General features: G+C 37.8%; 1 protein-coding gene and 1 long non-coding RNA gene across 5 annotated transcripts; one reads left to right on the top strand and one right to left on the bottom strand.

Annotated features, from left to right (window-relative positions):
* Positions 1–670: 670 nt before the first annotated feature.
* arrdc2 (arrestin domain containing 2) lies at positions 671–13,166 on the top strand. Of its 4 annotated transcripts, none has more exons than XM_015028262.1 (8): positions 671–810; positions 3,474–3,728; positions 9,109–9,326; positions 10,052–10,154; positions 10,237–10,493; positions 11,139–11,301; positions 11,387–11,547; positions 12,080–13,166. In XM_015028262.1, the coding sequence occupies exons 2-8, from the start codon at positions 3,476–3,478 to the stop codon at positions 12,131–12,133; spliced, it is 1,209 nt and encodes a 402-aa protein (XP_014883748.1). In that variant the 5' UTR covers positions 671–810; positions 3,474–3,475; the 3' UTR covers positions 12,134–13,166. The 4 variants fall into 4 exon arrangements, with proteins under 4 accessions (XP_014883748.1, XP_014883749.1, XP_014883750.1 ...); XM_015028263.1 differs by lacking the exon at positions 671–810 and adding an exon at positions 1,987–2,239; XM_015028264.1 differs by lacking the exon at positions 671–810 and adding an exon at positions 2,026–2,041.
* On the bottom strand, positions 3,737–26,816 carry LOC106944931 (uncharacterized). The gene is made up of 4 exons (XR_001424443.1): positions 26,807–26,816; positions 13,928–13,939; positions 9,748–9,751; positions 3,737–4,639 (listed from the first exon to the last, which is right to left on the bottom strand). It is a non-coding gene; the product is annotated as an uncharacterized LOC106944931 (long non-coding RNA).
* Positions 26,817–27,433: the final 617 nt, after the last annotated feature.

The following is a 27,433-nucleotide window of genomic DNA, read 5'->3' on the forward strand; positions in this document are numbered from 1 at the left end:
ATGGACTATTCCACATGGAGGCCATTCTTTTAAACTTTTGGTCACATGGACCAAAATCGTGAAGTCAAAATGACTTTAAGATCAAAAAAAAGGTATTTTACCTAGCGATATTTTCATTAAACAAATAAAGTAGTCAGATTTGATGGAAAGGGAAGTGTAAATTATTCCAGGTCCAAAACCTAAAACGGGCTTTCCATGTTTTCCTTATTAAAATAAATAAAGTTACTTAATTTCCTAGTTATCAATTGAAAGAAAAAAACACAATTTAGTAAATTCTAGTCAATAAAATCAGGATTTCTGTCACTCTATGAAAATGCTTGCTGTAAACAGTCAAGTTTATTAAATTAATTGAAAGCCGATTTGGGAGCAGCAAAGTTTTCTTTTGAGTAAAATATGCGGACTTTGCAAGAGAATGTAAAAATTAAGATTATATCTTCCTTTTTATTTTTTAAAGAAATGTATATTTAAAAAAATATATAACCTTAACCTTCTCTTGGCATTGTGCAAAAGCTCTGAGAGTCTGAAGCGGTGTGTGTGTGTGTGTGTGTGTGTTTAAAACCACGCTTTGGCTGTCACGTGACAGACTCAGCCCACTCCACGCGGGTCCCATCGGCCTCCTCCTCTTCCTCTCTTTTGGCTGTGAGGGCGGGCGTGACCGCCATAATCTCCTTGTCATTGGTGTAAAGCAGAGCGGGGGTTGCTCCATGCTGTCTTTTAAAAAGGGGGACTTACACTGGAAACCAAGAGGAGAAAACAGTTCCTGCAGAGCTGCATCTTCGTGACGGCGCTCACGTAACCCACGTCCTGTCGGTGAGTGTGGAGACTTTCATTCATCCCTTCAGCTGCGTTTATAAAGCGCAGGGCCGTTTCTGAAGCCTCCTTGGCTGAGACTAGTGCAACAAAAATGGGTGAAAAACAAAAAAACACCATAATAACAGCAGCCGGTGTTATAATTGTTGTATTCTTCTTTATGTCCCTTATTTAAATTTAACTTTTCATACGTACGTGCACAAATTCATTTAAGATGCTGTGCTTTATGAGGTTTACGTTTGTCAAAAGGGAAAACCTGTTTTATTTAGGTTTTCTGTATATTTCAGCACACACCCTGAATAAACATGCTTACAGATATGTATTAATAAATGCTTGGTTATTGTTGACATGATCTGCTTTTGAACGGATTTTTGTTGGTATCGGTGTAAAGTGCAAAGCTGAATTCAAAATGCAATCCCCTATAGTTTCAATGAAAATTGGACGTTTCTCATTATTATAAGTTACATTATAAGGAGTATTATTTTTCTTGTGATAGCTTTTTTTAGTCACAATAATTAATTTTCTAAGCCAAAGTACAAATATGTGTTGCTTCGCTTAGGATGAGGACAACAAAATTCGTTGACGCCCCTTTTTTCATTACACCATGACAAAAATAACATGGCTCTTGATGACCTCTGAGTTTTTGTTGAGGATACTTATAGGAAGGGCTAAATGAATGCAAACCCAGATGATTTATGGACTTATTTTAAATAGGCTATAACCCTTTTAAAAGAACAGGTTAATTGTTAAGGGAGACATATGGCGCCCGGTGGCTCACCGCACTGATATTTTTTCAAAGATATTACAAATATGCATACAATGTTACCGACAATCGGCTTGTAATAAATTTCATATTAAGCCATAAAATTACACACAACTCCTGGCGCACATGGGCGCTAACATCAGGCTAAAGTGCGCTTGGTTGCGTGATAAGGTCAATCTGGTCGCTTATAAGTTACTGTTATGTGTAGAAAGTTTTTACTTTGACTGGTCTAGACTTGTAAAATACGGAATTGTTCATTATTTAGTATTTAAATGGGAAACATAAGGGCATGAGAACTGTCACGGCGACCATGACGTACGACACGCTGCCTTCAGGTGCTGACGTCACGGTTGCCTAGAAACGGACAACAAACATCGCGCTGCTCTCAACACCTGCGCCTTTTTAAAGAAACGTCCACCCGGTGCTACACCGCGTCCTCAGCAGCGAAAACTTGCAAAAAGTGCAGACGTGAGTAGGAAGATGCGCATCCCTGGATGAACAGCTTCAAAGAAGTTGAATTCAAGACGATTTTGAAAACGTGTCAGTGATTGTTTTAAGTGGCGTATAGTGGACTGGTTGATATCAGACAGAATGGATCAGGAAAACAGCACTGGAGGCGATCAGTGATGAGAATCACAGTTCTTCTATAATCATCTCCTGAGACTGGTAATGGTGATGATGGTGGTGGAACATTAATTTCATGATTGGTTCCGTTTCCTGATGTGCGACAGTGAAACATTGTGGTTTAATTGTTTTAGATGTTGAGTTTAAATGATCATTGATACAGTAGCATTAGCTAATTTTATGTTTAATAAAACATAAAATTTTTATGTTTTATTAAACATAAAAATTTTAATAAAATTTATTATGTTATTTATTTATTATGTTTAATAAATGCCAAATAAATACACGTTTGGCATTTATTTTTGTAAATGAGGAACACAATTTGCAATTTGTTGTGACTGGTTAAAATATTTTATTATTGAAAGCAAGGTAAAAAAATAAAGATGTGAAAAATGTTAAATCTGTTTTTCTATGTATTTTATAGTCAGATATGGCCATGACTGATTACTCATTTTGTGTTAATAATTCAAGTGAATTGATGGAAAAAATATTTACATTTTAGATATAATTTTGTCTGCTGTCGATTTAATCGACTAAGACTGAAACATTTATGACAAAAACTAAATAACATTTTAGTCAAAACTAAGACTAAAACTAAATAAAAATGTGCCCTAAAAATTAACAATTTGTAGATGTTTTTTAAGAAGTCTAACAAAGTTCTTCTCAGCTTAAATTGCACATTTACTTGAATTAAGATGCATATTAATACATATTGAATGTAATCAGTGTACATTTTTTGTTGGTAAAATTCAGCCACCAAAAAAAAAAAAAAGAAATATTGTTAATAACTTTGCTCTTTATATTAAAACAGCCTGTGCAGCAGCAGATAGCGATTAGACCATCAGGGATCCACCCAAACAAACTCCCCTCCCTAAAAATAAGCCTTTAAAAGACGACAGTACAGTTGTGCCAGATATTTAAAGCCATTGTATATTACTTACAAATTAATTTTCTTTCTTTTTTTTCCTTTTTTTTTTAGGACCAACACAATAGAGAACCTTAATTGTTCATCTCGCACGAACAATTAAGGTTCTCTATTGTGTTGGGCCTAAAACAAAGGACCTAGAGTGGTCCTTTGTTCGATCATTGCTCAAACAATGATCAATTGTTTGATCATTGATACAGTAGTATCAGTAATCTAAAACCACTCTGGCAGATTATAAATAAATTTAGCATAATCTCTCTTGCTTGCTTAAGGACTATTTTGGATTATTTTTGCATAGACATTACTGGATTTTACTAGTCTTACCATCACTCTTCTGTCCTGTCTATGAAGGGATGTCTCTGAGCTCCATCAAGACGTTCACCCTGGTGCTGGACGGTCCTGCGGATGCGGCCTTCACGGTTGGGGAAGTGGCGTCCGGCCAGGTGATCCTGGAGGTCAGCAGGGACACACGAGTGCAGTCCATGAAGGTGCAGGGCAGAGGGGTGGCCACGGCGCACTGGCTGGAGAACCGCGGCATGAACTCGGTGTACAACGACTACACGTCCAAAATCACCTATTTCAGGAAGAGGCTAAATCTAATCCGAGGTCAGTACTGGTGGTAGATAATTAGGTTGCACAACACTTATCATTCTTTTAGTGGATGCACAATGTGGTTTTTATATAGTAATCCCTATGAACCCTTTGCGCATGACGGACGGCAAAACAACCAATGCCCTCCTGCAAAGCCTGTTTAAAAACAGACATCTGTAGCTTAATATTGCTTTTATTTAGTTGATTTCAGTTTAAAAATGGTCATAGGTGCTGCACAGTCGGCTACACAAACAGACAAGGATGTAAACCACATTTGTAATTTTATTGAATAACTTTTAATGAGGAAAGATGGCAGCGATGGATAGCAGTCATAATGACTGTCAGTCCTCGGTGTAACCGTGGAATAGCAGTGAACGCTTTTTACAAGATGATCAATATCAAATCAAAAGTATCTACATACTTTATAAGTAAGTATGATTAGAACGATTATGAAGGATGTCTCTGAGCTCCATCAAGACATGGAGGTACGTGTCTAACCGTTAATAACAATTGAAACAATGTCCACCATTATGTATCCAAACATGTATGGAAAAAACTGGTTAGCATTTCCTCTGTTGTACGGTTTTAAGGCTGCTCAGGTGAAATGATGTACTGATATGAATCATGTGGTCTGAATTCAGGCTAAGTAGGTAATTTGATCAACACGTCAGGAGGGAGGAGAAACGGGTCGGTTGGTTTGTAAGCTAGCTGTTTCAAGCTTCTGTAAATACCCCCGTCTATGAGCCCCAAACAGGTGTGTTACAATCACAGACAAATTAGTTTGACTCCAACAAGTAGAAGCCATGAATAAACTAGCAAAAACAACTTGGGAAAACAATTTCAGTCGCTCTGTTCAATACTCCTGATCCTCATTTCCGACGTCCGTCATGGCGCCTTGAATGATGAAGTGATGTAGTTGCAAAAGGCTTATATGGTAGCTTGTAGGATTAGGATGTAGTGTCTCTGAAAAGTGTGTTTTAAATTTCCCGATTAGGCAGCAGCCACTGTGTCTGAACAGTCTTGCAGTCCCTGAGGTTTACAGAGCGAACATGCTCGAGCCAAATGTGTTGCGTAGAAACCTGGGAGAAGGTCAGATGGATCTGCCTGATAACATAATCTTTGACATTAAGCACAAATCCATTAGTGCAGAGTCCAAATACACACTGAGGTAAAAGGAGTGAAATTCCCCCAGTGTGGAGAAGACAGGCAGCTATAAGAACCAGAGAATAAGCAATGTGATTAAAGAAACTGAAAATAGGTTTTAATGTTTGGTCAGATTGTTAGGTAAGCTTGCTTTAAAGGCTGTCAATCCATTTTATAGCTGTAAATAATGTGTTTATTTGACAGTAATCAAACTGCATGCCCTTTTATTTATTTTTTTTATTTTACTAAATAATCTCTTTGACACTCTTTAGCAGAGGAAATTATTAAATGACTGATTTACTTTTAGAAAAGTAATTGTCTAAAGTTTAGTCTCAGTTTCTTCACAAATCTGCAAATATAAGATAATTAGTGAAATAATATGTGACTCAAATGTTCAGTGATTAAAAATCAATCTGAATACTGAAATTTGAGATAAGTAATATAAAATAGTGTTTTCTTCTTTTTTCTGTCTTGACCTGAATGCACCATAAATTATAATAATAAAAAAATCCAAATGATTAAACATATAAATTATGAAACAAGTAAAAAACATGAGGAATAAATGGTGAAGTAAAAACCTTGTTTTCAAAGCAGAGAGACAAATGTGAGGAAATGGAGCCAACTTTTTAAAAAGACACAGCCTTCGTCACCATGGCAACTAGGAAAACACCACGTGGTTCTGCTTGGCCCCGCCCACCTCAACAGAGCAGCTGCGCATCATTTACAAAACACAAAACTTTACTTCTCTCATAAAAAGTGGCGATTTTCTACAATGTAATTTTTTTTAGTTAATCTGTTTCAGAGAAGAGTCGCCTTCCTAAGACTGAAATGCGTCTTTGTTTTGAGGCAAACAGCTTCATCTCTGTCGCTGTTTGTGTCACAACACTGAGAAGGCCTGTGGTTAGACAGGAGGTAGCATGAATAAATGCGTCTGCTTCCCCCCCGCATCGGCGCTAAAGCGGTGTTTTCAGCCGCAGCGGCGGGCTAATCGCACCGAGTCATCTGGGCAGCCGCGGGGTTATCTGTCACCTCGGGAACCTCATGATGCTCCTATCAGTTCACTGTGCTCACGTTCACCAGCAGGTGGCGCACTTGTATTTATGACATTTTAAAATTATTTTAAAGCAAAACATTAAATAGCTCTTCCATAAAACATGTCGCATGTAGGCAATTTTTCTTGTAAAATTCTTGATTCTTTTGAACACCTCAAAAATAATTTGTGTCAAAAGGATTTCTTTTGGAAATTTATTAAACAAATTTTAGGTTGTTTTTTGTTGTTGTTGTTTTTTAAATGAGAAAATCAAACCTTAGTTTTATATCTGCTCTTCTTTTTTTCATTGCAAAACTGTTTCTGCATGATCGTCCTGCAGCATGTCTCCAGTTGGTGGCACTAGAGAGCCCCTGTCCCAGGGAACAAAGGAGTAAACAACTTTGTTTTTCACAGAGAAGACACGGCTTTTGACTGAAGGAGTTGCACTGAAAAGATAATAATTTACCAGCTGCTGGGATGAATTTCTAGTAGATCTGTAACTAAGTTTAGGATGATTTTGCTCAGATGTGGCTTTGTTCATTCATTCTAATCATCAGTAAGATTAATGTTAATAAAGTAAACGCTGCAGTTTGTTTGTGATTGTTTCCGTCCCAGCAGCAGTTTGCTGGGATACTTTTGCACTTCGCTGCATGTTTTTCATCTGCGAGGCGTCCCACGCATCGACACAGAAGAAGTGGAGTAAACAGCTTTAGTCCAGAGTGAAACCATTTTCCCCTGAGCGCTGCCAGAGCGGGGCATGCTCAGTAAGCCTGTTTTCTTCTAAGAACCTGTAACCATCAATCATCACCCTGTTTTCCTCCTCTGGCTCCACACCCAGTCTGGATGTTTATTGTGCTGCCTTCAGGGACAGTCCGGGAGTTTGGAGTTTTAATAGGTGTTTTTAGTTTCTCTTTGTATAATATTTGTTCTTGCGAACTCTGGCATCATAATCTTGAGTTGCTCTGATTTGGTTGAATGTTTCTAACATTTTTCAAACATATTGATGTCTGTGTGTTGAGGTACAAATGGTCAGAAATGCAGATAAACTGTGTCTCTTCACTTTTGAATGGGATTTAAAATAAATATACTTTTCCATTTGGAGCTCCAAATGGAAACATAGTTTTTTTGGGTTTTTTAAACTGCGTTTGAGAAATCCAGCTATTATTTAATTATTAATTAACTCAGTGGCCAGGCTAACTACTGTTAGCAGTGAAGGCTAATAGTAGTGCATTTCCCTGAATTTTGAGTTCTGTTAACTTCTTCTTTATGTTAATACGTGAACTACAAACCCAAATCCTGAGAGGATTTTAAGAAAAGGAGGCTTTGTGGATGCAGAGCAGAGAGAAGGAGGAACTTCAATCAAATCCCCTACTCCAACATCTCTCTGTCCGGCTTTCTACTTGCTACTTACTACTGATGGTGTCATCCAGGACATGTTAATGTGGGATATTATCCATACTGGTTGGAAATTGAGCTGTTATCATGTCAGAAGCAGTCTTCAGTCAGAGGCTTTTTCAGATTTGTTACAAGACTGACTGCTACTGCAGATCCTTCATGCCCCCTTCATTACCATCGAAAACATTTTAGAGATACTTGAAGCAGTTTAATGTTTCAGCACTTTACTCGATAACTATTTAAAAATAAAAATATGTGTGAAGTGAAAACTGTGGATAAAACTGGAAAGGTTGTGCGATATTTCAGATATGTAAAACAACAACCTAATCAGGAAATATCAATATCAACTGATGTAAAATGTGTTATTCAGCCCTAACTCTGGGATAAAGTTGAGTTTTTATAACAATACACAACAAGCTGAAAAAGTCTAACTCTGTTTATAACATCATTTAGAGACATTACCGTGGGACTCGGGGGGGGGGGGGAAGAAAATGTTTACTGAGGCGGCATTAGCTATAAAAAGCGTGGGATTCACTGAGTTAGGGAATGTGTTGTTTTGCAACTTCAGTTCCTCTAATGTCTGTGCCACGGCGGGGTCCGTGAACGCAGCCTTCGCTCTCCTGAGGCCTTACATAATAAATTATGAGGCCACGCCCCCTCGCTCAGCCACCAAAAAGGGCTGCTGTCGCTCCACACTTTGAGTTTGCAAACCAGACAACGAGGAAGCGCAACAGCAAATTTAAACTTTCTGCGCCACACAGAGAGGCTTACCGAACCGACTCCCAGAAGAACCTCCGAACTTGCGGAAATGATTTTCAACAAGTTGAAAAAGTTCCTGGTGGTGTTTGACTCGCCGGAGCTGGACTGCGCCCCGGTGTTCAGCAGCGGGGACGTGGTGTCCGGACGGGTCGTGCTGGAGCTGTTCGGCGAGACCAAAGTGGAGTCCCTGAAGTTGCACGCGGAGGGGTTCGCCAAGGTGCACTGGACCGAGTCCCGGTCCGCCGGCTCTAGCACGGCGTACACCCAGAACTACAGCGACGAGGTGGAGTACCTGAACCGGAGAGAGGTGCTGCTGCAGGCAGGTCAGTCCGCTGCTGAGGGATGCGTTTGGGAGCACCGCGCCGCTTGTTGTTCTGCAAACTGGGTCAGAAACAAACTCAAAAAACAGTTTGTCTTTATAAATCAGATCGATGTTGCGTTTCCTTTTTTATTTTTTATTTTTGCATAAAGTTGAGGAACTCTTGCTGCATTCTGGTTTAGTGAGAGAGAGCGCAGCTGCCTCCTCATTGTGAAAACATCTGCTGGAGCAGCCTGTCTCGTTTTCTGCTGCAGAACGGGGGACCCTCAGGTTTTCTTTCATTCAGCACAAAGCTGTTTAGGTTTAAAGGGCACACCAGGAAGTTGGCACTGCAGCTGAACTTTGTCCTGCAGAAACCTGCTTACACTTTATCATCTTAATCTTAATTTATTGGGTTTATTTTTAATCCGTTTGACTTTTGAAAGTTGCAAAAAGTGATGATGAAAGAAATGGGGGTGGGGGGGAAAACATCTGGTCTACTGAACCTAAACACGCATTCTTGTACCTGTTCTGCAAGACTACAGTGGTTGAAATGGGCTTCATCATGTAGCTTGAGGCAGAACCGCCCCCTCAGAGCAAAAACAGAAACCATGTGATTTGAAAGAAAAGCAGAGAGCCTCACCAAACTGAATTTACTGCTTTAGCCAAGCCAACTTTATTTGTAGACTCTTTTATTAAAATAGTAATGGCTTTATTCTCTCCTGTGTAAAAGAAGAGAAGTCTGAACGTGTTTTTCTGCGTCTCCTCAGATAACGGCGAGCTGACGGTCCTTCCTGCCGGCAGACACGAATTCCCGTTCAGCTTCCAGCTGCCGGAGGAGACGCTCGTCACCTCCTTCGAGGGGAAGCATGGCAGCATCCGCTACTGGGTCAAAGTGAAGCTGCACAGGCCGTGGTGTCCCGTCAGGAAGATCAAGAAGGAGTTCACCGTCATCGAGCCCATCGACATCAACACGCCAAGCCTGCTGGTGAGCAGCTGGGACGCACGTTCATACCATATCTGATGTTTAGCATCAGCTGATTCAATACAGGGTTGTATTATCAGCCTGGCGGGCCACCAGGCTTTACACAACCCCTCCAGGCTAAACATTGATTTTTTATTTTTGCATTTTTTTAAGACTTTACAGTTGGAGTTTAGGTATTGTTAATGATGTTTTCCAATACCACATAATTCACCAGTGATATTTTCAGATTTCCTGTCAACTTTAATCATTTTTTAACCCACAAACACACCTGATGGCTGGCCTAGCGCCCCCTACAGCCAGGCTTAGTAAGTTTTTCTGGGCTAAATCCAGTAAATGTACTAAATTATACATTAATGTAAGAACTCTGCACCAGTACATCACACTTTAAAACACCAGTAGCTCCACAAGCTTGTGTAAAAACAACTCAACTTTAATTTGTTCAATCTGTGCAGCATGTAGAATAACATCCAATGTAAAATAATCTGACCAAAGCAAAAGGCAACAAACCTTCTTTCAAATGGTTCAGAAAGTGATGTTAGGATTGTAAAGTATAGAATTAGACTGAATAGATCGGCTATTATGGATCGAACACATTGACACGATACCCGATCCAAATTTTCTTGTCAATATTGGACCGATACAGATATTGACATTGGTGCATCTCTGTTTTTAATTCTGATCCTCATGGATTTTCAAACTCTTTCTTACTGGTTTTTGTTTGTCTTCAGGCTCCTCAGGCGGGGACGAAGGACAAGCTGGCGCGGACGTGGTACCGTAACTTTGGACAGGTGTCCGTAACCGCAAAGATCGACCGCAAAGGTTACACTCCAGGTAAAAAGATCCTCCGTAAATGTGACGCCTAGCAACCCGACGGCGGCTGCAGGTTCTAACAAGCCCCGCCCCCCCGCCGCAGGTGAGGTCATACCTGTGTTTGCCGAGTTCGACAACGCCACGTCCAGATCCATCGTGCCCAAAGCCTTTATCATCCAGACGCAGACGTTCATTGCACGCGGCACGATGAAGCAGAAGCGCTCGGTGGTGGCGACGCTGTGTGGCGACATGGTGAGCGCCAGAACCCGGGAGACCTGGCACGGTCGGGCCATCAAGATCCCGCCGGTGGGGCCGTCCATCCAGCAGTGCCGCATCATCAAGGTGGAGTACATGCTGAAGGTGAGTCCAGGCTGATCTTCGTCCGTCACAACAAGCAGGCCTGTCGAAATAAATCAATAAATCGCATGATTAATTAAAACAAGACCAATGATTTCCGCTTTTCTCTCTTTTTCTGCCAAAAACTGGATGACAAAAATCTGATTTGTTTACAGAGAAGTCATAATTCATTTTATTTGTTGTTTTTATTTATTTTGAACTAATCAACAGTTTAAAATGTTGGTTAGAATTTGAAGTTTGTTGAATTTGATAATATCTTTGCCATTACAATTATATTACCTGAGAAAGTAATGTAATCAATAGTTAGCCAACAGGCAATATTAGACATTAAAAACAATTTCAAAAAGGTGATAAATCATGATACATTTTGCACAATATTCAATAAACGATACGATAAATTCTCACCTATGCAAGTTTACCATCTCAAAGACTAATGAGCTTAAATATCAAAAATAAAATACAGCAACCAAAAACCATAAATGAAAAGGATTATTAACTCTAAGCTACAAATATTAACCACCGGAATGAAAATCATCAAACTTATTTTCATTTATGATGCGATTAGTTGATTAATTGCATATTGTGACAGGTTTATTCACACACATACGTCTCCATTTAAGTGCTAACTCTTTGTTTTCCTTCTCCAAGGTTTGCGTCGACGTTCCGGGAACTTCCAAGCTGTGCTTGGAGCTGCCGCTCGTCATCGGCACCATCCCGCTGCATCCCTTCGGCAGCCGCACGTCCAGCATCAGCAGCCACTACAGCGTCAACCTGGAGTGGCTGCGCATGGCCATCCCGGAGCAGCCCGAGCGTGAGTTTCCCTTCAGCGACCCGAACCGGAAGCTCTGCCGGCTTGAGTCGGGTCGGTCGGATAACCGAGTCTGTTTCCCCCGCAGCTCCTCCAGAGTACAGCTCTGTGGTGACCGAGGAGGAGGCGGAGCAGCGGAACGACGGCGTCGCCCCGCCGCCGGCTGAAGACCTGAGCGGCATCATGGAGCGGCCGCTCATGGCTTTCCTTCAGGAGTTTCGCTTCCGACCTCCGCCGGTCTACAGCGAGGTGAGCGACTCCAGAGAGAAAACGGTTTATTACATAAAACGAAGAAAAAACATTAATAATGTATCTAGGGAGCTAGCTGGATAGCTGTTTAAATAAAATCAAAATATAACTGTAGTTTGTCAATAATTCAGTTCTGTCAGGAGAACGTTCCTTTTTCCTTCCACTAAACTTCCCATAAGTTGTTTATAGATCCAAAAGGGAAATTGAATTAAACATGCTTCAACATGTAAACACCAATGTTAAAATTAACTTGGGTGAAGCACAAACTGCACAGAAGTTACTTTCATTAAGTTAAAAAGATTAAATTTAAAAAGACTTTATAGATCCAAAAGAGAAATTAATAGAAGATGTTTGGCAAACAGTCGATTTGGGCTGGAAGGAATTCCAGTAGAAGTCAGTCATCAATCGACTTTAAAGAAGCCTCTGACTGAAGACACTCTATCTTTCTTTCTTTTGAGAAAATCTGAATTCAAACTGTGTGTGGCTGAATCTTGCTTATCTAACGCTGCTCTGTTCTTCTTCTGGTGTCCAGATCGACCCGAACCCTCAACCCCCCCACATGCGACCGCGCTGCATGACGTGTTGAACCACGAGCCCCGCCTGAGCGACGAGCTGCGTTACTAGCAAAACGAATCGAGAGATTTGTCTTCTTCTGGATCTAATCCTCATTGCTGAACGAGCGCCTGGACCGCAGAGCCGGACTGCAGCGCCACCCGGAGGAGGAGGAGCTCACAGGAACTGAAAAGCTGGCAGACACGAACGGTTCTGCCGACACGGGGAAACGGCTTCTCTGTACCAGCTCCTGTCCTTCACAAGTGATTTGTTTTTCCAAAACTGTTCCTGCAATTTTTCCGTCTCTCGGAGACGAAGCGCCTCCCAGTCGACGATTCCCCTCTTTTCATGAGACGTAAGGAGTTTGGGACTTGTTGGGCGTTTCAGGATCACTTGGTATTTATCAGGCAGAGTCATTTTCTGAGCCGACTGTCGACTCAGTTTGTAACTTTGCCGTTTCCTGGCAGCAGGCAGACGCCAACCCGCATTGCTGCGCGTTGTTACTGGACAGCTGCGTCTGTTACGTGATGTACCTACAGGTGTGAAGGTGGAGCAGAGGATGAGATGCGTTTGTTCTTGAATGCATGCCGCTGAAGACGTGCAGAAAGGAAACGTGCGCCTGAATGATCTGCATGAGCGTTTTAGAGGCGTTCTCCTCTCAGAGCTGGAGAAACCTGAGAGAAAAAACTAAATGGTTGAAATCAGAGAGCAGTTTTTGTGTGGAAAACACTGGAGTGTTTTGGTTTAAGCGGAATGGCAACAGGAAGGATGTTGCATTGTTTTGTTTTTTTTGCGATAAGCAGCGGCGGCGGCCTCGGAGTCATGCGGACCGAGCCATTCGGTGCTGAGAGGTCGGCCGGTGAAAGCTGCAGACGCCACTGAAGCATTCCACTAACCTGACTGAATTTGAGGATTTTTTAATCTTCCTCAACTTCCAAAAAAGTCAGTTTGTATGAGTTCAGGGTCAAATGTGCAAAGTTGGGGCACACTAAAGGAAAAATGTATTTTTATACAAAATGTTTTGTCAACTTTTTCTATTTGTTTTTCCTAATAAAACATTTAAATAATATCTGCCTTCAGTGCTTCTTTAAATACAGTTTTAGTTTCTTTACATAATTGAAAAGTTGGTAATTCAGTTCAATTTGGAAAATTATACTTTTCCTTCCACTGAACTTTCCATAGATATGTTAAAATGCAGCACTAAGTCAGAACTAGTGGCTTTTGTAAACCACAAACTGAACTTTCTAATTCTTGAGTAAAGTTCAAAATTATTCATACCCCTGTCAGATTCAGATTTGAAGTTGCTTCAATTCAATCACAAAGATTCGATTTAAAAAAGGAAAATTAAAAGTTGTAATTCACATTATTCTTGTATTTTCAGTTACTGCAGTAGCAGTCAGTCTTGCAGTGAATTTTAAGAAGCCTCTGACTGAAGACACTTGCATAAAGACCGTTATGTAACAACTTGAAATCTGGCCAGCAGAGATTACATTTCACAGCATCGTGGACTGGATGACACCAGCTGCTGCTAATCCACTGCGTTGCTTTTGCCGCTCCTCTTTGGATCGCAGGCAGACGTTAAAGTCTGGAACATGATTTCTGTCCTTTATAACTGACAGAAGAAAAGGTTTTGACCTCATCCTGTTTTCTCTGCTCTTTTTTCCTCTACATCCATCAAGCCTCCATTGTAACTCCTGTAGGGTTTCGGGGTCGTAGGTCACGTGTTATTTAAGCTTTGAGATTCTGATCAGCTTTTTCTGGTTGTAAAAAATCAAGCAAAAAAAAAAAAAAAAAAACAAACCTTGTTGCCGTGGTTACACATCATCACCACTGACTAAAACTAGAAGTGTAATGCAGGGGTGTCAAACTCATTTTCATTTTGGGCCAACCTGCTTGAGTTTGACACATGAAGTAAGAGCAAAAGAAAAAATCCCTACCACACTTTTTCCTTCCACTCAACTTTCCACTAATATACTTGAACACAAAACTCTGCATAACATTCAGTTTTCAATTAAACTTATGTAATATTCTAGCTTGGCTTTAAGCCATAACATGATAACACATTATATCCATTTCACATCTTTTTAATTTGAAATATGGAATAAAGAATTGTTTTCAGTTATTTTAATTTGTAGAGATGCAGACGGATACGCCATAGTCGACTCTGCAGTTTACTGGAAGAACAAGCTGCGCTCTCGATTAAAATAACCATAATTACAGACCAAAACTAACGTGGTGACAGTTTAAATGTGTATTGTTTCTTTTTAAAACAGCTGTTTGGGTTTTTTCCAGGATCTTCCTGTTCAGTTCTTAGTTTGGTCACATGGATAAATTCAGCAGGAATCCAGCCGTGTTTTGGCTCGTGTAAGAATGCAGGAATGAATAAACTACCGAGTGAATTACAGCATGAAAAACTCCCACACTGAGTCCAAAACACAATGAGAAAATGTTTCACAAACAGAGGCGAAGAAGGATGACAGCCTGGATAAAACATCAAGCTTCAACACTTTGATACATGGAAATTTATAGATTCCAATAATTTTGATTATTATGAAAATCAAAACTTTAATTTCTCTCAAAATGTATTAATTAAAAGTTAAATATAATAATAAAAATGGATTTTAATACTTGAGGAAGAATGTAACAAAAAGGTAATGATTTCTAATCGTGGTGTTGTATCCAGGCATAATAAAGGAAAGTTAAGTGGACGAAAAAACTTTGGTATAATAACTAGCGGCTCCATCTGAATGCCGGCCCAAGGCATACGCAAGTTAAGAGGCTTTTACTAGTTTCACAGCCAGATTATTTCACTTGTATTAGTATCTATTGTGAATAATTTTCTTAAAACAAGCTCCAATATTTTGCTGAAAAGTTACTTGTAAGTTAGTTTCATCTTATTTAAGCGAATTAAGATATTTGCAAACTAGACAGAAATACTTGCTAAGATTTTGTGTTTTTGCAGAGAGAGCACCATAATCCTCAATCTAAGAGAATAAAAACAAACCTGAAATGTAAGAGTTAGTGTTTACTGAATTTATTTAATTTACAAGTTTCAGTTTCTGGATTAAATTCATGAAAACAAAATTAAATATCTTCAGATCTGTTTTGTAGTTTTACGCTGTTAGAAATAATTAACATTTACACGTTTCAGTTTTTTTACGACATAAAATGAGATTTTTAAAGCAGGAACCGATGGTGAGTTTATAATTTCCTCTCTGAAGCTTCAGCTGGTAGAAATAAAGTCTGAGATCGGACCGGGACGTAAATTCTGATCCGGTTCTGATGTTTGTGGCTCTGACTCCCAGCAGCCCTCAGGGTTTTTACGGCACTCCTCGCACGGTTTCATGGGTGACTCAGAGTTTATGGAAAATGGTTCGTTTACAGGAACAGGAGCAGGAGTTTGGATTTCAGGCCTTTGGGTCAAACAGACGATCACGACGTTGTGCAACAGAACCAAACAAACCGACCGAACCTTTCCGTGTCGCAAACACGGGACCAAATATTTCTGGTTCCACTCTGAGCCTTTCATGCCGGGTTGGTTTGTTTTGTGGGTTTTTATTCCTTTCACAGAGCTTTGGTTTTATGATTCAAATATATTGATCAGTGATTGGACTGAATATAATTTATTACTTTTACAGGTAAACAAAAGTTGTTGTTTTTTTAACAATGGTGCATAAACAGCTTCCTTCAAAGCCTGTTATTTATGGATTTCTTACTTTCTTAACTTTCCTTTTTTTAATTTATAAATAAGTCTGTCACAATAAGAAATTTTGCTTGACGGTAAATTGTTCCAGAAGTTATTGCGATAAACGATAATATTGTTGTTTTGAGATTATTTTGAAGTAGTATGATTAAAAAGGCATAATAATAATGCAATAAAGCCTGAAAGATGAATAAACTTTAAATTCTACTGAGCATTCAGCCCTGGAACTGGAAGACATTTTAAATATCCAAAATCAAAAATAAAAACAACAAAATTAAGTTAATTATTAAACAAAATTGTCCCTAAAAAAGTTCTAGTTGAGACAAATGAAGCAGAGTGAAAACTTTTATCATCCAGTTTTGGAGAAACAAAGAGAGAAAAACGATAAATTGTGAAATTATTGTTCTCGTTTTAATTGATGCTTATTGCGACAGGCAGACATATGATTATTAATTTTATTGTACAAATTTCACCACATTTTAAGCTAAATTTCTAAATCTAAACATTTATGGATAAACAGTTTTAAAGTGTATTATGTATTTTCCAGCCACATAATACCATTTTATAGGACAATTAAATAGCTATATGTTACCTTCATTGTTATATCTACAGCTCTGGAAAAAGTGTCTCTGATTTTACTTGTTATAGGTTTATGTTTGAGTAAAATGAACATTATTCTTTTATTTTATGATTTACTGACAACATGTCTCTGATATTACAAGCAAAAATGTAGTATTTATTAGCAGAAAATGAGAAATGGTCAACATAAAAAGTACAGTGCTTTCAGAGCTCAAATAATGCAAAGAAAACAAGTTAATATTTGTTTAGAAACAACAATACTGATGTTTTAACTCAGGAAGAATTTAGAAACCAATTTTTGGTGTAATGACCAGGAGGTTTTCAATGGGGTTCAGTGCTGTGGCTCGTAGTTTAATTTTTCCAGAGCTGAATGTTACAAAAGAAAGTTTCTGTCTCTTTAAGAAGCTCCTACTCTTTCTGTCTCAGCTTATTTTAAGTCAGTAATTCCTTCATACTGATGAAAACTACTACTTTCACTGGCAGACTGAAACATAGAGAAAATGTCTTATTATAAGTATAACTTTTCTTTAATGAGTATTACAGAATAACTTGCTTTAAAAAGCTCCTTCTTCTTGCTGAAAAGTTACTTCTTAGTTGGTTTTGTCTTTTTTCAAATGTTGTAAGATATCTGAACTCGAATCTTGACCAAAAACACTTAAAATTTTGTTTTTGAAGTGTTTTGCAAAACTATATTTTGTTTGCTTCATTAAAATCTTACACATTTAGTTTATTATTGAGCTGATAAAATAAAAAAGTTTGTTTACTTGTAAACGTTTTTAAATTTTTTTGTGACCCCCTCAGGCCCCATTTTTAACACAAACTGGACTAATCTCTGCTGTTTTTATTATAATGTTAAACGGTGATGTTACTTTTGATTTAAATTAGATATTTGTGGACTGTAAAATAACAGCTTCCATCAAGGGTCATTTGTAAATGTGCAGAGTTATATTTCTGTCAAACTATCAGTTAGAAAGCTGCAGCCGCTGCAACCCGTACATCAGAATCAGACATCATGTATTTATGCTCCACCTGCACGTCTAATATGCAGTTTAGTGTTTATGGGCCTCAGAAATAATGAACAGACCTGGTCTGATCGCACTTCCAGACACAAACAAACTGCATCAGCTCCTCTGAAAGGACACTTGAGGCTCCGCCCACCGGCTGCAGGCCAGCCAATCACTGTTTACCGTGCTTCACCTGACCTGCGTCAGCCAATGAGCATTCAGAGGGCCGGCTGTGTTTACTGTAATTATGAAGAACTTTAAAGCCAGGGAGATTTAAGACTTAATACCGACATCTTGGGTTACAGACTAACAGCTCCAACATGTCACCCCCCACAAACCCAACATGCCACTTCCTGGTGCACATAAATAATACGCCTACTTTAGCACCGCCTTTAATTAAGCTGATGATGTTACAGCAGTGAACTGGTTGTTACTTGGATGCTGCACAGGACTACTGTAACATGTGGTGGTTTTAATGATGGATGCCCTAGAACAAAACACTTCCCACAAAAATATAATTTAACCTTACATTTAAGAAAAAAAATGCAAGAAAACATTGTTTATAAGAGTTACATACTGCAGCTTTAGGAGTACAACATCTGTACTAATGGCAGCCCAATCCTTGCCAATTTTTTTGTAAAGAATATGCTGTTTATTTGTTTTAAAACCTACAAAATACAACAACATAATTTTAAACTCGATAAGCTGTGTTTCTTTAAGGCTCATGTAGGAATGACCTTTAAGAACGGCAGCTCAATAATCATAATAATAACAAAAAAGCCGGATTCTGCATCCTTCGAAGGCCGGACTTGTAGCGAGAAGGCCTGTGAGAAGGCCTGCCAGATTTCCTGGCAGGCCTTCTCACCTGCCAGGAAATCTGGCAGGCGATTTCCTGCCAGATTTCCTGGCAGGAAATCGCCAGGAATAAACATAAAATTAATAAACATAAAATTATTATGTTTATTAATAAACATAATAATAATGTTTATTATTTTTTACTACTACTACTACTACTACTACTACTACTAATAATAATAATAATAATAATAATAATAATAATAAACATTTTGGAATAATTGTACAGAATCACGTGGCATGTATGTACAGGAAGATGTCAAGTCTTACAGGCTTAAGGCACACATAAAATAAGATGGTAGTAAAATAAACATATAAATTGGTCAGACATCAAACAGAGACTCCTTCAAATGGCGGCCTTCTCTTTAAGGATGGGTCAGGTGTTTCCTTAACCATATCCCATAATTCACTGCGGGCCCGAACACCGGGCGTTCAGGCAAAGCGACAATGAAGAGCGGCAAATTATTTTGCTGTATTACACTTTAAGTGACACAACATGATTTTTTTTTTTACAATGTTTTTAGGCGAGAATGTAGCTGTGTACGTTTCAAACTTCTGCTCGGTTCACCAAAGCATCACCTAATTGAAATATTGCTCCAACATTTTCGGACATGTCTGCTCCCGCTGCATTAACAGCCAGAACAACGGCTAAAGTGTATTTTGTATGGAAAAAATGTCTCTGTGGATGTAAAGGTTGTAAACACCTTTAAAACATAAACATATATTATACAAGTATCTGGAATTAGATTTCAACATCAGCATCAACAATCAGTTGTGTTTTCATATGTTATCACAGTTTTTGATCCCAGTTTACCGGAAGTGTAACAAGCATTAGAAAACCAGTTTGGACCCAAAAACCAGTTAACTTCTTTTTCCAAGTGCTTTTTCTGTCCCCTGACAAAATGATGCAATGAGCAGCGTTTTCAAAACCCACCAGCGTTTTATGGAGTTTGATTGTTAAAATGTAACTTTAAGTATGAACTTCATATATTTAAAAAACAAACATATTATCTCCACATCACCTGAAAAACATGGTTTTTACACCTCTAGAAAGGAAAGGATGAAAACATGTTAACTTGGTGTTCTGAGCTTTGCTGTAAATTTTGCATCATGACCTGGATTTGTCAACATCAGTTGCATTTTAAGTGTCACATCTACACAATAAAAGCTTTTCACAGATCATTTCACAATGTTAAATGATCTGTGAAATGGTTTGGATTTGTGGGTTAAATTCAGGGCAAATCCTTGATGCTACATGGTGAGAAACAAGATGTAAAAGTACAAAAACACCATAAGGCTTTATGAATCCGTTTGTGGACAAACGTCATTTTTCAAATAAAGATGATGTACAACATCAAGATATGGAAATAGTGTAATTATACACTAAGATCAGAAACTGATACAATCAGATTTCATTGAATCAAAATGAAAAATCTTGACTTAATGTTTATGAACGAGACAGTTGAGTGGGTTTGTCATGTTTTCAAGAAGAGCGTTCACTCTGGAAGTGTTTCTACAAAGCAAGAAAAGTCCAGTCTTGGTGACAGAACCAGAAAATGCTCAAAAAGCACTATATAATATTTGCACAAACATTAGAAATCTAGAGTTAAGTTAATTCTGCAGTATATAGTGAGGTAAAATACATGCTTCACATTTGCAAGTATGCAAAACCAAAGCAGAAACTTATTTACAAAAAACAGAGAAACAAACTGTGGGAACATAATCAACATAATCCATAAAAGTGAAAGTTTATCTGGGAGACATTTTCATATTTAGATAACTCATGTAAGGAAATAAAGACTATTAGCTAATTAGTTCATTTTTGACTTGCATGATATTTGTTAATGCCGGGGCTTTTTAGCATTCTGTATCTCTGCAGAAAAATTTCCTATTTCAGTTCTTCCTGTTACTGCAAAGACAAAAATCTGCAGATCACTTTCTTCTGGCTTGTTGCCGTTCTTTTCGCTGCATGTTAATTGTTTAACCATGTTATGAGTAGTCTGGGACACAATGTACGTTGAACCGTCAGCAAACCAAGGACCCCTGATAACAAACTTCCTCTTATTTTTAACCAAACGGTGTCTATAAAATGTTGCAGTTGCATCATCCGATTTTTCCAGACCAGGTTCTGCGTCACTGTTGCCCAATTCGTCTGCAGCCTTGATAAAATAAAAACAAAAAAGAAACATGATTTGAACATTTCTTTGTTAAAGAAAACACATTGTTGAGGTTTCCAAGAGGAAGAAAAATGTCCAGATTTGTTTCTCCTTACGCCATTTAGAGTCTGTTCTGAAATAAATTCAATGCAGATGACAGAAAAACAGTGGCAGACAGATCAAAACAAGTCACTGCCCCTCCTTTGTCTCTGATTAGAAGGACACGTTATGTTTTTGAAGAGATTAAAAGGGTTTGCAATAATAAAGCTGGTTTGATGGTGTTTTAAGACCAGACAGATCCGAGAAGAACAATACAATATATAGTCTGAAATCCAGTTTAATCTCTTTGGGTTAGTTTGGCCTTGCAGACTAATAAAAGCTCAGAAATTGAAGCAGACAGTGGGTGTAGCAGGTTTATAAGATTCAGTGAATTTATTTGCTAAAAGCAAATAAATTCTCTTTATTTGCTCAAAACGAAATCAGGTGACTAACCATTTTAAATAACTTTGACTCTGCTGACGAGAAGTGTGCGGGAATATCCAGACATATTGTCTTGTGATCTTGCTGATGACTGCAAACAGCCTGCAGCTTGCTGAAGGACATTTACCAAAATGAGAGGGTTGTGTACACATTTTAGCTTATTTAGATAAACATTTATACTTAACTTTTATACTTCCAATTGGGTCCCAACTGCTTCTAGAAATAGTCCAAGCGAATAAAATCACCTAGCCAATTTTTTTCCTCCTATAAGTTATGGTCTTTGTTTGGAAAATGAATCATTTCAAAAACCTGATTGTTAAGTCATATTCAACGGGCACTGCGCCGTTACCTAGCAACCTCAGTGAAGCTCAGTGCCGTTACCTAGCAACCTCAGTGAAGCTCAGTGCCGTTACCTAGCAACCTAAATGGAGCTCCTGGTTTTACCACTGTACTGGAGAAGAAAAGTGCTTTGTTTAGTATTCAGAAATATATGTTTATGTAATGTTCTAAGACAGTTATGTTATATTGACTTTAACAAGTTCCCACGTCTTTGTGAAAAGTTCCTTGTAAGCTAGTTTTGTCTAAGATATTTGGTCTAGAAACTGCAGTTTTTGCAGTGCTGAACTGAGCAGATTAAAATCTGAATGATTTTGTGTAAAAAATGTAATGAACATGTTTTGTTAACCTGTTCAAAGCAGCTTAAGGAATCACCATTAAACTTATTACTTATGAGTTTGGAACATTGGAAATGTTTGTATTTAAAGGACTAAAATTACAATAATTCATATAAATAATGAATGAAAAAAAAAATTTCCTAATGAGTTTCTTTCAATGAAAAACTTTGAAAAAGTTACTCAAGTAAATGTAATTGAGTAAATGTAACTAGTTACCTCCACCTGTGGTGAGGCGTATTACTTAAGCCAATGTTTTCTAACCTGAATGTTGCCACACTTTGGTAGAAACTACATTTACTCAATTACATTTACGTGAAAAAATGTACTTTGAGGAGTATTTTTACTATGCTGTACTTTTTATTTTTACTTGAGTAATTTTATTCTGAAGTATTTCTATTCATACTTGAGTAAAATTTCTGGATTTTCTACCCACTGAGTGAAAAACATGTTTTAGCCAAAAATCCACCAAACTCAGACACACACCTGCAGTTTTTGTTAAAGTTTCATCAGTTTTATTTATAAAGAAACTGATTAGGAAACATTTTCTTTTATTTGTTGTTATTTATATAAATGATATAAGCATAATTTATTTTCGTCCCCAAAATACAGAAATTCCCACATAACTTTATATATTGTTCTGATTGTCATTTTTAAATACGAAATGGTTGATAATTTAATTAGTTACTCAGAACTTGAGTTGACTTTATACCAAATATGGATTTCCTCTTGAGTAACTTCTTGGATGGCTACTCTTTGCTCTTACTTGAGAATAATTTTTGGTGCTCTGTCCTCCACAGGGTATGGCCAAAGTGACAGAAATGATGGCCAAAGTAACAAAAATTATGGTCAAAGTAACAGAAATGATGGCCAAAGTAACAGAAATGATGGTCAAAGTAACAGAAATGATGGCCACAGTGACAGAAATGATGGCCAAAGTGACAGAAATGATGGCCAAAGTAACAGAAATGATGGCCAAAGTAACAGAAATGATGGCCAAAGTAACAGATGGTCAAAGTAACAGAAATGATGGCCAAAGTGATAGAAATGATGGTCAAAGTAACAGAAATGATGGCCAAAGTAACAGAAATGATGGCCAAAGTAACAGAAATGATGGTCAAAGTAACAGAAATGATGGTCAAAGTGACCGAGGTGTCAGGCTGGTTTGTGTCATCGCCTCTGAAGGGAGACGTGGGCAGAGTGGGATCAATTTGCAGCCCTCCCTCCCTGCTGCTTTTCAAGGCTTCCTGGAAAGCAGCGTAATTTCATCGGGGTCAGGGTGCAGACCCGGCTGCTCCCCGAAATATTCCAGAAGAGGAAAATTACCACGCCGGAGCAAACAACATTCCCAAACAACAGGCCATGAGAGCAGCTTTGTGCGCCCGCCCCGCCTCCAGCCACGGCTCAGAGAAAATCGACTTTGTGGCGCTTATGATCGTCTCTCTCTTTGTTTCTGTTTCTCTGCGACGCCCTTTGTTTTTGTGAATCCTCTGTGACACAATGGAGGCTTAGCACAAAGAGCATGAATTTTGTCACATAAATCCAAGCTGTGTGTCATAAGGCACCATCGCCAGCAGGCACAGACAGATTTAATCAAACACAGCGGATGATTAACGAGGTTTAAATTAGGGAAATCAAACACTGTGGCAAACTGGAGCAGGTTTTGTTTTTTAATTTATGATTAATCAAGCAGGTCAAAGTTTAGAAAACAATCTTTATTTACTTCAGATGAATGAACTGAACCTTTAAAATAGACTTTAACTTACTTTACTGTCATTGCACAAAAACAAAACAGTGAATTTGGCAACAAAATGTCAGAAAAAATACTGAAAAACTATAAATGTGACGATAAAAGTATTAAAAACATGTTGATATTAAAAGTAATAGATCTTTATTTCTCTGCTTAAACATTAAAATTTACTATTATACTGTAAATTTAGGGTTGGAACAAAATTATTTTGGTCATCGATTCCAACAAAAAATCAATTGGATAAATAATTGGCACATGCTGCAGATTTTTCATTTATCATGTTAAGCCTTTTTAAACAACATTAAAATACCTTTTTTAAAATAAGAAAACATTTTTCTTATTGCCTATAACAGTAAAAAGCATTCATTTAGTGTATATTTTATTTGTAGCAAAGGAAAAAATACTTTAAAAATACTTTTAACACCAACATGTGAAAAGCAAAGTCCTTTTCTGCTTGACTTAAAACCATTATAATGTAAAATTGATCTGTTTTTCAATTAACTGATTGATAGTTGGATGGAAAAAGGTGCTAATATGAAATTTCTTTCTTTTTCTCATGAATTTGGACCAGATAAAGCTAAAAGTTTCCCACTTGAGGATTTTTTGGGTAAAATATATTTACAGATGAAGGTTTTTTTATATATTAATAGCAAAATTTATTTGTATTTTTGTACAGTTTTGTATTTTCGTACGGTATGTTGTTATTAGATCAATCACTAATTTGGTTGACAATCATTTCAGTAATCGATTAATCATGATTAATTTGATTAACCGTTTCAACCCCAGGTAAATTATCAGGTGTTTATATCTCAGAATGTGCAGAAAATTAAATTTTGGCTACAATTAAGCCAACAGTGCAGGTGTAACCTGAGGTTTCATGGTTGGTCGATGTGCTGCTCCCCTCTGACTGGTTCAGGCAGCAGCCAGATTTGGTCAGAAGGTGAAAACGTTTTCCTGTGTTTTGGAGACTTGTTTCCCCTCCGGTTCTGAGCAGCGGCACACATGGCTCGGCTGTTTGGCTCGGAGGAAACTGGATCCGGCCAGATCCACAAGACAAAACTGCTAAATGTGACAAAAATTAAAGCCGTGCTGCTGAGGAATGTGTTTTTCTTGGAAAGGGAGCGAGATTAGCACATCGTGTAGCTCCCTCAGAGCAGGAAAAACAATTTCCAGGGATAAGCTGAGGAGACGAGTCGGTTTTGACTGAAATTACCCAATCGTCTTGCTTTTCACGGCAGAAAGAACATTATGTCCCATGAAGGTGATATAAGTCTGAAGTAAACACAGTGGAAGGGGGAAATGGGCGTCAGATGTCCTGGATTATGACGAAACGTATGGAAGGAGGAGGAGCGGCTGGAGGAACTCAGGCAGCTGCTGCAGCGAGTTTCCTCTCTAGGAAATGTTCCCAAAGCTGCAAACTTTCCTCCATATTTACATATTTTAACTTTTTAGCTTCAACTTTGATGTCAGAATTATTTCCTCTGATTTTACTGAAAGCAGTTCCATGAAAAACTCTGAACTTTTTCACTTTTTATCAAGTTGCAACCACAAACTTTATTAGAATCTGGTTTTTAATGAATAAAGATCTGAAAAGTGTGGCGTGCATTTCTGTTTAGATCCAGTCTGATACCCTGAAATAAAAAGTGTAACTGTTTGAAATTACATGTATGTAACTCAATTACAATATAAATACAGACCTTTTAAAAGCCAATTAATACTGATTTTACACACCTCGTCTCTTTTGAGTTGCATTAATGATGTAGACAGAAGACAATCCAAAGTAATCAGCACAAATTCCTGTAAAACTGTCAACTTATAATTATAATTAGTGCATTCAATTCAATTCCAGTCATGTCATTCGCGTCGCAATAATAAAAAATAAAAACAAATTGTGCAAAATTTTAATGAAACAAATTAAAGAGTTTGTACAAAACTCCAAAGACGCAAAATCTTACCAAGTACTTTGTCTAGTTTCTGGTGCAAATACTTTACTAGACGTAAAATATGACATTATACATAGAAATATCTTATTTTAGGCATTACGTGTAGCAATATCTTATTTATAATCTATTAAATAAGATATTTACAATAATAATTGCTATTTAAGATAAACTGCGAGTTCCATTTGCAGATTTTTCCTCTCAAAACAAGGGAAACATTTCTTGCAGCATCCAGAACTAGAGGGAATAATTGTACAAACAAAAGTCAAGAACAAGAAAAACAAATCAGATTTAACAGAGTTTCTCCGACATGATGCCACCATGAGAAATTCATGTCTAGGAAAAGCTTTTCAGACGAAAGGAAAACGAGTCTGTCTGCCAACGGGACAATTTAGATTCCAGTAGAGAAACTAAACGGCTGGTAAAATGAAAAGTGAAAGGGAAAAAAACCCTAAAAGCATCTGAGGGAATTAAAATTAGATTAGCTGTTTATAGGATGGGAAAATGAAAGCACTGCTTTTAAAACATGCAGCTATGCATCTGAGCTGAAGAGACGTTAGTTTCTGTCTTTTCTGGTGTTTAAGGAAAATATCTGGTTAAATGCTACAAGAGCTAAATTATTTTTACTTTATCCTTTACATAAAATATTCAATTAAAATATTTGTGGAGAAAATTAGAGGCTGAAAACTGAAAGGTGGTTCAAATAATCATTTAAACAAGCAAAAATGTTTAAATGTGGGGAAAATTAACGTCTGAATAATTCAAGGTTGTGGGTTTGATTTCACATTTCCTCACCAAATGTTGACGCTTCTTTCTGTAAAAGAAGAAACGTCAGAGTGTGAAGTTTGTTATTAAGGAGTCAAGGTAATACGTAAACATTATTGGCTTCAAGTTTATTCTTGGTAAATTTTATTTTCTGGCATCTTAACTTCTTACTGGTTTTATAAAGATTTGGAAACACATCTGCACTTCATTAGTCCGTACCTTTAGAAAATGGGTCAAAATAAACCACTAAACTTAAATTATTAAAATTATTAACCTAATTTACAAACCCATCTTCTCAACTAAACTGTCTCCAACATAAATCATCCAATAAAGAGCAACTAAATGTTACTTTAAGGAGAACAAACAAAAGAAAACCCTCCATTTGCTTGTACCCAGTGATGTAATCAGTGACATCATCAACCAATTTAAACAGGAAATGCTCAACTGTTACTTCCTGTTCTGGCTGCAAGAGCTACAGAGACAAATAGGATTAATTTAACAAAAATTTACTAAAGAAATATTCACATTTATTTAATGGTTCAGAAGTGTTAGCGTTAGCAACTTAATGCTAACAAGAGCAAACCAGGACAGTAAAGTTACAACAGATGAAGTTTAAGCAAAAGCATCACAGCCAACGATGAACAGATGAAATAAATTAGCAGAATGGAAACATGCCAGTTTAAAAAAACTCATGTTTTTTAATAAAGTTGGTCGTTTTCAAAATGGATGCATTTCACAAAACTGCAACGCAAACACTTTTAATGATTCATACAAGTTACATGATCAACAGCCAGATGTTACTACAGGTGAAAACGACAAAGAAGATGACAGGAAGTGGTTGGAGGATGAAGGTTTGAATTACTTTTTTTCTGACAATATGAGTCTCACAGCATCACTCAGTTCATAAAATGCTTGTTGAATCCAAAGCTGTTCTGTAAAATCACCAAGTATCATTTACCCAAAATGTCTCATATGTAGCTGATGCTAGTGCTAGCATCATGGTTGAAACATGAATATGCCTCATGCACATATTTACATCCGTCTCCGCCATGATTTGTAATTACTTATCACGTCATTTTACCTTAATTTCTTATTTAATAGAAACTTTGCAGTGGAGAAATTCTGTTTTTTCACACAGATGCAATAAAAAAACAATACAAATGCAGCTAATGAGGATGAGTAAAAACTGATTTCACTTCTTCTGGTTCTGTTTCATAACTTTCCTGCAAGTCCCCGCACATGAATCTCTGCAGGTCAACATCATCATCGTCATCGTCTCTCATTTCCTGCAGGTTTCTCTCCTGCATGCAGCGAATGCCTGGATGTGGGCATAAACTGAACACCATAAACATAAATGTTATTCAGAATGTAATTCGACTCCCTCTGTGCAGGACGTGTTACGCCTGAGAGCGCCTCTGTTTGGACAGATCG

Source organism: Poecilia latipinna, unplaced genomic scaffold, assembly GCF_001443285.1.
Source record: "Poecilia latipinna isolate Pla-1442-1.1 unplaced genomic scaffold, P_latipinna-1.0 Scaffold118, whole genome shotgun sequence".
Lineage (NCBI taxonomy): Eukaryota > Metazoa > Chordata > Actinopteri > Cyprinodontiformes > Poeciliidae > Poecilia > Poecilia latipinna.